This window comes from Trichoderma reesei, assembly GCF_000167675.1.
Source record: "Trichoderma reesei QM6a unplaced genomic scaffold TRIREscaffold_19, whole genome shotgun sequence".
NCBI lineage: Eukaryota > Fungi > Ascomycota > Sordariomycetes > Hypocreales > Hypocreaceae > Trichoderma > Trichoderma reesei.
Window position 1 is genome coordinate 89,179 of NW_006711166.1, and position 10,974 is coordinate 100,152.

Here is a 10,974-nt window from a genome sequence, read left to right on the forward strand (position 1 = left end):
TATGTTGGACTGAACAATGCTTGTGTAATTCAGCGAGAGGAATTCAGCGAGAGCACTTCTACTTGAGTCTTTGTTGACTTGTATTTCTTAGTTCACCATGGATCCATGTATTACATGAGTGGAACGCATCGATACGCCAACACAAGAAGCAGCCTCGAGCGCATCTGCGGTACCAGCACCATCCATCTACGCCACATAACAACGGCAAGCTCCTATCAAACTGACAACTCGTTGGTCTCGGCAAATTTAGTCCTTGAAAGCGCAGTTACCGCCGAACTGACGATTTGCCGAGAAGAGACTTTGATCCGAATCCTTAACCCCCACAACTCCCACTGACATCATTGTCCGCATGAGCCATCCACATGATGCGAGTCTGGTTGCTGTTGACCCAACAAGGACTCCCGAGGCTGAACAACGATCCTTCACAAGACTTTATTCGATAAAAGCAGTATTTCAACTGTAATGTTTTTTTTCTTTATTCGAAATCATCGAAATCATCGCATTGTGCCGAGAAATCCAGACCCCGAATACGAGGGCCGGGGCTCGCTCATCCGTCGCGGTGCAGATTCGCTGCTGCTGGTTCGCTCGAGGAATGACTCTCTCTCGGGACTGCTGCTCAGTCCTCCTTGCTGCTGCTGCTGCTGCTGCTCTTGCTGGTGGTGATGACGGTGATGGTGGTGGTGCGTTTGGCCGATAGTGCAGCCCATGGACGGCGTCTGCGCGGATGTCGAGGGTTCGCCCATCTTGAGGGAGTAGTTCGTGTGATTATGTGTATACGCCGTTGCAGACAATATCTTCGTAACGGATGTTCAACGTAGAGCCAGTAATCACAGCTAATAACAAGAATGAGTGAACAATCCAAGATTCAGCAATAATGCCCAAGCTATCTGAGCTGCCGTGAGACACGCCGTCTCTTATATAGATATATATACTGTTCCCCGCATCGTGGAATGCCGAACAAGTCCACATTTGATCAACGCCACAGCCCAGCTACTAGTCGCCCTCCAGCTGGAAAGCTCAGTGACCTCTCAAGTGCCGTCCCCAGTCACACTGTTTGACTGGCGGACCGGTAAGAGGCAAGATTTGCTGGTGGGCAGTGGGCTCGGGTGAAGAACAATTGGCTGCCGTCCCCGCATATTTGGGGATTGTCTGTCTGATGGACGAATGAAAGGGGGGACGCTAAGGGTAGAGAACAATATGTTTGTATTCTTACCGGCAGGATATTGGCGCTGTTGGCGTGGTTGGAGAGAATTGTCTGTTCAGTTCGACCTCGTGGGCCATGTTGGGCAGCATTGCGGGTTTGGCGTTGAAGACCAGTTTGAGGCATATTTGGTAGTGATGTTCTGGCGAGTCTCGACCTGGCTGCCGATGAGACACGGAACCTTCAAAAGTGGTGTGGTATGCTCGGACGCCGCTCACGAGAAATGGAGTCTTTACAAGTGTGTAATGGCAACGCTGTGGCCCGGTGGCCTTTGAGCTCGAGCAGTGATGGTTATTCGAGCAGTGATGGTTATTCGAGCAGTGATGGTTATTCGAGCAGTGAGGCAATTAAAAGACGTCGTTGAAACTTGAAACCGGCGCATCTATCAGACAAGACGCGATACATAATGCTCTGGTGATGAAGAAACAGCAAGCACACGAGCTCATCACGCGGCTGCACCCTGTCCGCCTCACATCGAGGCTCGATTCCATCTGGCCGGAGGTCATCTCGTTAACCGTTTACATCAGATCGTGGACGAGACACTGCAGCGGAAGAATGCGGACAGCAAGCAAGTCAGTGCCGGTGATGCTAGGTAATCAAGTGCAAAAGGAACGATCCTCGGTTCAGCTACCATTATGGCAATCAATAAGATGTTACTGTGTCTAGGCACTGAAGAGTTTAGTACTTTGGAAACTGGTGAGAGCAATAAGGATGGCCTCATGCCAGCTGCTTTCTTAGGTACCTACACTACAAGCCATATGTCGGGTACAGTACTAGGAATAATCTTGTCTAAGCAGCTTGTTCACCATGAGATAAGGAAGTAGCGAAGCTCTCAGAGCCCATCCTACACACAAGGACGGGGTATAAGGCGGTCTGATCACCGTGCACGTCTTCCGTGTTTCTTCCACTTTCGCAAATGACTCGCTGGGTAACGCACAACGGCTCTCGGTGGCAGGCAACTATGGCATTGGATTGTTCCTGAAAGCCCGCGTGCTGCTCAGTTTCATTGAGAGAGAACAGAGAAGAGACTGAGACCAAAAAGAAGGCCCTTGCTTTGCAGAGCAGCTTTCATGAAGACCTCTCCGCTTCTCGGTCGAGTCGCCGTTGCTCTGGCCCTGCCTTTTCGGACGGTGCTCTGACGAGCAGGGTTCAACATGTTCTTTTAAACGACCGAGAACACAATCAGTGCTTGGCAGAATTGCATTAGGATGTTACCTAGTGAAAGGGGAACATTGTGGGCAATTGAGCATGCGCAAGTGGCATCGCAAGATTCTCGATATGCGACGGTGATTAGAGCAACTCGCAAGATTCGATTCAAGTTTCAAGTTTCCAGCGGAAGCTTTTGAACAAGTTTGAAGCGGAAAGTATTCCCAATTTGTTCTCTTACGAGTTCCAGAACAGGTTCAAGACAATAAGCTTGGTCCAGACTGGGGGGTACCCAAATCTGGATGATGCAGATTTGTTCTCGCAATCTAAGCGGATAGGCATCGCAGAACATAGGGGTGTAGCAGCATAGGCCAACCCTGACTCCAGCCTCATGGAAAGCTCTGGAGATGGCGGCATGGCGAAGACTTGCAGTGGGCAGAAGGCCAAGCTGTTTCTCATCGAGACTGTTCAATGAAGATGGAGCCCCAGGCCGTCGGTACGAATTCCAACAGTGTACTCGTTGCCATAGGCATTGTGGAGAGTTACAAGCCTAGTGTGTAACCGAGTGCTCCGGCGTCGTCCATATTGTAGGCAGCAGTGTAGATGGCCTGGCACACGGAGGTCAGTCATGACGACTGGTCACGGATGCTTCAGGACGAGCTTTATCTCGAACGCAGGTCTCATTGTCAGGAAGTCCGATAGTCTCCCATTCGAGAATGCCGCTACTGTTCTTTGCGTGTATGCTACTGCCATCCTCGCATTTATCAACTTGGGTGGGTTAAGTAAGGATCTGTCATTAAAGGCCTACCTGCTTGCAGTAGCGGAGGCATTTCTTTCCCGAGTGTCTGTAGGATGATGCTTGTTGAGATATACGCCACAAATGGGAGCCATGAAAAGTGCAATATCAGTAAAGAACTGTGGAACTCCTCGTGAGCACATTATTGGCTCCCATGACTTCTTCGTTCTGCGTCAAGCTGAAGTCTGCTGCCGGCGACAAAAGGCCTGACCTGGTGCTGAACGCACTATCTGAGAGCTTTCACATGCGCCTTGAGAGAGTGTTTCTGCTTTTGGCTGAATGCTAGAAATTGGCAAACGAAGCTTCATCAGCAGAAGGCAAGTCGAGGTAAAGATGATAGTGTGGAAACGCTTCCTGGCATCGACATGTCTCCGATGGCCCTCGAAAGACCGGATATATGTGGAAGATATTGAAGCTTTCCGGTATACGCAGAATCATATTATCAACATTGCCATATCAAGACCCGCATGTGTATCTCGGCTGCAAGCTGTAGCCAAACCTCAAACTGCAAAATCGAGCCAGATAGGACATATCTGCTGGTTGGTGATTTATACGCCCTGGGTAGGTTAGTCTCCAATTGCATGGTGCAACACAGCACTCGTCATCGTACGTGCTTTTCATGAATTCTTAGTGTCTCTGAGGAGAACAAGAGCTTCATCAGGGAGATTGAGTTCTAAGAATGTACCCTCTAGAACATCAAGGGGAGCGTCACAAGCCTACATGATGTCTTTCATATTGTTCAACAGAAAGCAAAGCTTATTTTAGGCATCTTCCATGGCCATATTCTTAAGGGTAGGCCAACTCCTCTCTCCTTTATTTGCCCAAGACCGCTGACCGAACGTCAAGTAAGGCCGTGATTTTCTACAACTGTCTCCTGGCGACTGATTTGCAGCAGCAGGACTCAACGACTCTATCAACCTCTATTAAGCCTTGGAGTACTGCAACTCAAATTTCTCTACCCTCTTTAGCTCTAACTCGTCTATTGTAGACCAGGCAGACTAGTCCAAACTACTTGACGGCACTCTCTTATTTCGCCATCGGCAGGGTATAGCCACGGCAGTCGTGAACTTCGGAGTCATAGATAAGATTGGATACGCGGTTGAGAATCATGTTGTCAAGAGGAAGACCGAAACTCTATGGTTTGTTACAATTGCGTTCACAGATATCTCATAGGCAGGATTAGTCCTACAGCTGCATATAATTGATATTGAGCCTATTTATTCTATAGCATCCCCTAGCAACTCAGTCTGGCCACTGTTCCTCTCCGGACCTTTTGTCGATAACCCTTTCTCTCGTGGTTTACGGCCCTAATTACTGTCAGGAGGAAAGAGTCCCGGAAACATGCCCACAGCGTCACTAGGCTCTTAGTTGTCCCTAACATCTCTGTGCCCATTATGAAGAGATTGCAAATCTCCTACTTCTATCCCCGACTATATTGCTCCGCAGTCGCAAAGGACTCATGCATATCTTGGCTAACACCTATCCAAGTTGGCATGGTGACTGACCCTGAATAACATCCTGGTATGACAAGCCTCCCCGGACATCAATATTCTCGGCAGCCAGGCAAACTCATCAGACCGTATGCACACACCATCATTCACCGGTCCGCAGGGGACTGCTCAATCGAACCACACGAATCTTGGCACGGTTCCCTTGTCCATGTGGTTTTGGTGAGTCAGTTCCTGACTCTTCCCGCTTGGATGATACCCTACGCTGACAGTTGCCCGCTGGCCTGGATCCAAGGTTGTCAGATTACGCAGCCTCGCCGGTTACCACGGCCTGATCGTAAGCGGCTGTGTTTACCAATACTGCGCTTCAATTTTCATCGGATTAGTAGGTCCGAAATATCATAATCAATCGGTGTCGTGGGATCTCATGTCTCCGATCATAAGCTGATTTTGTCCGACAGATCTCGGCAATGTCAGGAGCTTGAGGGTGCAAGATGATCGTGAGGAATGTGGTGGTTGCTTAGAATGCCGCCTAGTGCTTGTATGTTCTTCTTGATAGACTAAATGATATCCAAGTGTTCAAGAGTGATACTCAAAGCAATGTTGGGGAAGGGCAGGAGGTATTAGTTGCTATATTCAAATGTTATCATTCGTATGTCTTTGCCTGGCCCTATCCTCAAACTGATATATCATTTTGCCGCGGTCTATTCTTACACCGAGGAATCTCGTCAAACAAATTCCAAATCGTTCATGAAGCGATACCAAGGCCAGAGGGCGCGCTGTACGCGTTGTATGCCGCTGACGCAGATTATTGTTTGCCACCTAATAGAACTAGGCAGCCTGGGGAAGGACGGTAACTTCTCGGGCTTGGAAAAGAGAGCTCATCATTCACATGGCATTGTATGATTCGCATGCTTGCGAGACCGTCTACCAGAATGACATCAGAATAGCCCAATGTCAGGGTGTCAGCCCGGTGTGGGATAACGACCCTGGCAACCCAGGGTCGTATCCATCTTTACCCATAACTCGGGGGTGCAATGTCTTCCGGTCCAATAAGTGTGCGCCGTTTCCGAGATTATTCACGAAAATTCGCCGTCATGTCTTCTTACCCCCACCTGTAACTCCGGCATAGCCATGGGAATGAGTATGCTGCGGTTAAGTACCAGATGCCTGATCCTATTTCCTTGAGTTTAGCACAAGTTGACTATTTCTTAATCGTCGGTACACTAGGTAAGGGACTAACACTCATGTGGTGATAATTCTCGATACAATTACGACCAGTATTTTCTTTGCTTGGGAACATGACGAAGCACGCCGGTCAAAGTAAGACGATCTAAGGACGGAATCTTGGCCCATCGTCAGTTCTCATGTTGTGCCATGTGTCCCATCAGATGCACCCCTGAACTAACCTTTGCTGCTCGTAAGAATTAGTTTAGCTGCCAGACTGATACGAAACAAGTCAGCAGATAGTCAAGCAGAAATAAAGTCATGAATGATCGGCAGAGAAAACAAGAAAGAGCTGTAAAGTTGGCCCGCAAAGGTAGCCTAAAGGAGACAGAGCAAGGTATGCCATGTGTATGGGATGCATTGGAGACCTTGAAGAGTATGGTCTCCTCGGGAGTTAGCGACGTGTACCTGGCTTGAGAAGCTTTTCATACCTGCACACTGCCGTGCAATTCAAGCCATGGTGTAACCCCCTTATGCTTGCAATTTTGAACTCCAAAGCTGGTCAGCAACGCTGATATATGCGGCTAAATGCCAATTCGTTTGATGAAAGAGCAAGCTAGGTGATGCAAAACTTGTTTTGAGTCCGTCCATCTTGCCCTTGATGGGCTAGTAGGAGGTTGTCAGCCTCAAGAATGTTCAAGGGATTGGCAAATCCTTCTAGATGAGTTCCGTTGCATCGCGTCGCTTTTTGACGGTCGCGCGCTCAAGCCTTCCAGTCCGGGATAAGCTGTGCCTACACGTAAAGGTCGCCTGCCCCAACAAGATACTACATACAAGGGAGGCGAGGGGGGGGGATGGATGGAGGATGGGGGATGGGGCATCTTTTCGTCCTTTGGCCTTCTTGTCGCAGATCTTTGCGGGGGATGGCTCCCACCACAAGGGTCGTAGTTCGGGCCAAATTGTTGACCGAACATGACAGGCAGGGGACAGTTACGCCGAACGAAGGGGGGAAAATGCTTGAACGACGGCTGGACGGGTAGGAGTCAAGAGGGGGAGGGGTGGGAAAACGTACGACTTCGCAAATCTTGTAGTAGTCGGAGCAATCTTTCTGCAGGCTTGGCGGCTTCAGCCGCGACCCGATTGGCGTCTTGGAGGGCATTCATGACCTGGCTAATGCACTCCTCGGCAGCCCCGACGACGTGATGCCGTGCCAGGAGCCCCCCCCCCCCTAAGAGTCTGCTATATACTATGCGGATGAGACTTGGCGCATCTCGCAGTGTCAAACAGCGGCCGGCGCTATCACATTTGATGTGAAAATAGGTCACTTGCTAACTTCGGGATACGATGTAACGGCACTTCTGTGGCCTTGTTCGCCCCCCCTGCTATGCTCCGGTCCACATCCAAGTCCCTTGAAGCATTCCAGCACTTTCACGTTTTCTTCTGGATCGCTGAGAAGCCTCGCTAGTCTTTTCATCCTTGCATTGACTTCGTTCCAACCTCGAAGGAGCACTATGACTCCTGCGAGCCGACGGCTACGGCGATTTCACTGGCCAGGTCGGACTCCAGCCTTGCCTCACCTTGCTGGGTGAGACGAAGCGAAGCTTCGGCAATTCGTCTTGCAACCCTTGCTAGGTTCAAAGTGTCAGACCGTTATTACAGGCCTTGGCGTGGGCTTCTCTATGACACTCCCTCGTTAGCTCTGTTTCCTCGCACATCCAGCTGTTTGTGTCTCAGCATATCATCATGAGTGATCGCCTCGTATGGGAGCATTGGGCCATCTATCTGGTACGGCGTAAGTCAGCTCGCTAAAGCTTTTGGCACCTAAAGGGTTGATCCCTCGCTCTAAGTGATGATAGTGGCATTCTGGTTGCTGATCACCTCTTCAGCTCTATGGTAATGTAGCACTGGCGCGGGGAAAGCAACAGAGGCTACAACGGGCACTGTCCAACTGTACAGTACCTACTGTATGTAGTCGTCCCGGTTTTCTTCATTACTACGCCCACACCGTCAGAGGTCCTGACCAGCTTCAGGAACTCCAAACCAATCACCGTGTCCAGTTCCTCACATGGGCATCATCATGGAATAGAAATAGAAACAGATACCATGGATCATGGTTCTTCAAGCACGATATACTCCATCTTTCGGGCCCAAAAGAAGAAACAATATGTATACAGCACATTCACATACCCGACTTGGCATCGACAGCCATTGCGGGGATGATTGGGCACCGTTGAGGAAGCATTTTCCGCCAAACCCTGCTCATGCACATATCCGCAGCGAACCCGTCGTACTTTATTTGGGTAGGTACCCAACAAGAGCCCCAACAATATGCAAGTAAACCGGGAATGTGCAGGTGGATTATATACACATAGTCTTTAAAATAGCTCCTATTCCTCAATAACCTTTGATTCTACATCAAAAGCCTCTGCAGTTTGCCGGTCAACAACTCGCTGCTCTTTATCCGACAGCCTGAGCAGGTGGCCCCACTCGTCTTATCCGCTCGCTCGTGATTGGCTCATACATCAGGCGGATTTCCTAATGTGGCAATCTCCCATCTTCGGCAACTCAATATAAGTGTTGGGCGTCTGTCTGTATAATAATTACTGATCAGATAATAACGATTGCGGGCGCCTTGCCCGGTGTACAGTATTCGGGTGACTGCCTTTATTAACTGCAGTCAATCCTGGTTGAAGATATGACTACTTGCTGTGATGATATTCCTACCTATCTGTACAACCCTCATGCTCCTCCTATACAATCCTGGCCAGACTCCGCGCCCGCACCAAACGGCTTCTTCATCTTGGCAGAGCTACTGTCGTGATTAGCAAGCATAGCTATTTTCCGCTCCCGAGAGCATCTTTTACCAAAGCCTGCAAATATTGCCACGTATAGGAGACACTGGAGCAACTTCAACTCCGCATACGGCCAGGGCGTCCTAGATGGCCGGGGAACTGGCATTACCAAGGCCCAAAGCACGCACACCTTGTCCTGGAAAGCCACGTCTTCGGAAGGCGAGGCGTAAAATCACTTCGCCGTCTTAAAGTAGACGGCTTGGCTTCCAACAAATAGAGAAGATAGACTGATGCACCAACTCATCGTGAGCGGGCTCACCCCTCGCATGAACCCCCTCCACCCCTTCCCCTTCGCCACCGCAATCGCCATCCAGCTTCCGCAATCTTTAAGTAACAAGAGTAATGCCCTTCCAGCCCCCATCCACATACGAATCCCTAGCTCAAAGCACGCGAGGCGCCTCTACTCACACGAACCTGCACACAAGAATAAATCTAGACTGAATCCATGTCGTGCAGATCGCTTGGCTATTTGGACCCCGCGATCGGTCTGTAAAACATCAGAGGTGGCCGACTCGCGAAGCACAGTCTATGTACTTCATCCAGCTTGTTGACTCACATACCTACACATGACCTACACGAGCTGCTCTTCTCGTAAAGCACGAAAGAGGAAGATCAAGCACGCTATTCACCATTCAAAGTCCGCTGTCACGTAGAGATCAAGACAACCCTCTGAGATGCATTCCTGTTTTCTCACTAAATCACATCAAGCACATCAGCAAGCCGTCACCCCAAAGCGCCAGTATTCCCATGCGTATCCAACGAAGCACCCAACAGTAGAGAAAGAACATAGTCATGTAAAGCCAACAATACCCATACCCATAACCCAAGCCTCTACCGTTTGACACATTGCCAACACCATTCACCCACCACCCCTTCAGTCCGCTCCTCCCTCCCCTTCCGGATCGAACCCATAATCATCCTCATACACGTCCGAGTCTTCCACCTGCGGCGTCCCCGCCCCGGACCTCTCCCGCATCGCGCTCAGCTCAGCCCGTATATCCAGCAGGATCTCGTTCTGTCGACGTATCAGCTCGGCCAGAGCCTCCGTGCTCACGGCCGCTGCAGCCACAGACGTGGACCCAGCGGCCGACGGCGCCCTCCGCTTTGCCTCTCGGCGAGCAAGCAAGTTGTACTTGGTAGCCAAGTCTTCGTACTCCGGGACCTGTTCTTGGTTAACAGTAGTAGTAGCAGTAGCAGCAGCAGGGATGCGGCTTGTCAGCAGAGGCCGATGGTGGGAAGACGAAGGGGATTCGACGCCAAGTCTAGCGCAGAGAAAGGAGGAAACACTCGTCCATGATCCCGTTTTCGTTTTGGTTCCTCGCAAGGAATGCACACTAATGCTGCTGAGCATCGGACGTATGAATAGCAAATGAGGACAGGAATAGACTCGCATCAGCAAACAATTCATAATGAAACACTGACCTCCTCGCCCCGGGACACTTTGAGGGATGCTGCCGCAACGGCGCGCGCGGCGGGCTTGATTTGGCCATCTTTGTCTACTAGCAACTAACGTACAGGAGGTGTTCAGCAGGAGTATTGTAAGCAAACAGCATGGCGTCGAAGGGGGGAGGCAGTCTAAGCGAGGTAGACGACAGCTGCAGAACGACTGGAGGAACCACGTACGTCCTCGCACTTGTGATGGCCGGCGACGCAGTGAGAACACTTGGCACTCTTCTCTATATTAAGCGCCAGCCCAGGAATGTGGGCTTCGTGTTAGTCGTGTATACAGTACTGACCAAGATGTCGATCGTAGCGGATGCGACGAGGATCCGCAGCGGGACACCCTCTCGGGCAAACGAAGGACAAGGAGGCAGCAACAAGGAGAGGAGGGAAGAGTCAGGGGAGGGGTGGATGAGAAGGACGAACCACCCTGTCCACGGCAGACATGGCCTGGGTTCTTGACCATGCGCCCGGCGCAGGGTCGACACGGCGTAGCCCAGACGGGACCTTTCTTCTTAACTCAAATCTGGTCAGCCCTTCATCAAGACGACAGCTGCGGTACGTTGTGGATGGCAAAGGGCAACTCACAGCAGGAGGCTCGGGCGACGTATTGGACGTTTTTCGGCGCGGCATCTATCAGTCAGTTCCGACGTTACCTCAAGTGCTCCAAGAGGGTTTATGTTGTCAGACGGACATGGACGGCTGCGCGCAACTCACTACTGGCAATGATGTGTCTGTGACAAGGGCTCGACAGTAAAGTAACGGAGCAAAAAGACTGTTTATCCAGGGCGTAGCCCGGTGCCACACTCGCTTGTACACGCACGCCCTCGGGGTTTTCGCTTCCTTCGGGACGTTGGAGACGGAGGTTGGTGTGGGCGAGAGCCACGATAATTGGAGTGAGTGTGAGCAAGAATGTCTAGGAGC

At 50.6% G+C, this 10,974-nt stretch overlaps 1 protein-coding gene across 1 annotated transcript; it reads right to left on the reverse strand.

Annotated features, from left to right (window-relative positions):
- Positions 1-9,484: 9,484 nt before the first annotated feature.
- On the reverse strand, positions 9,485-10,163 carry TRIREDRAFT_110151 (uncharacterized protein; the record flags this gene model as incomplete). The annotated part of the gene is made up of 3 exons (XM_006967813.1): positions 9,485-9,772; positions 10,033-10,086; positions 10,122-10,163. The coding sequence occupies 3 exons, from the start codon at positions 10,161-10,163 to the stop codon at positions 9,485-9,487; spliced, it is 384 nt and encodes a 127-aa protein (XP_006967875.1).
- Between the last annotated feature and the right edge of the window lie 811 nt (positions 10,164-10,974).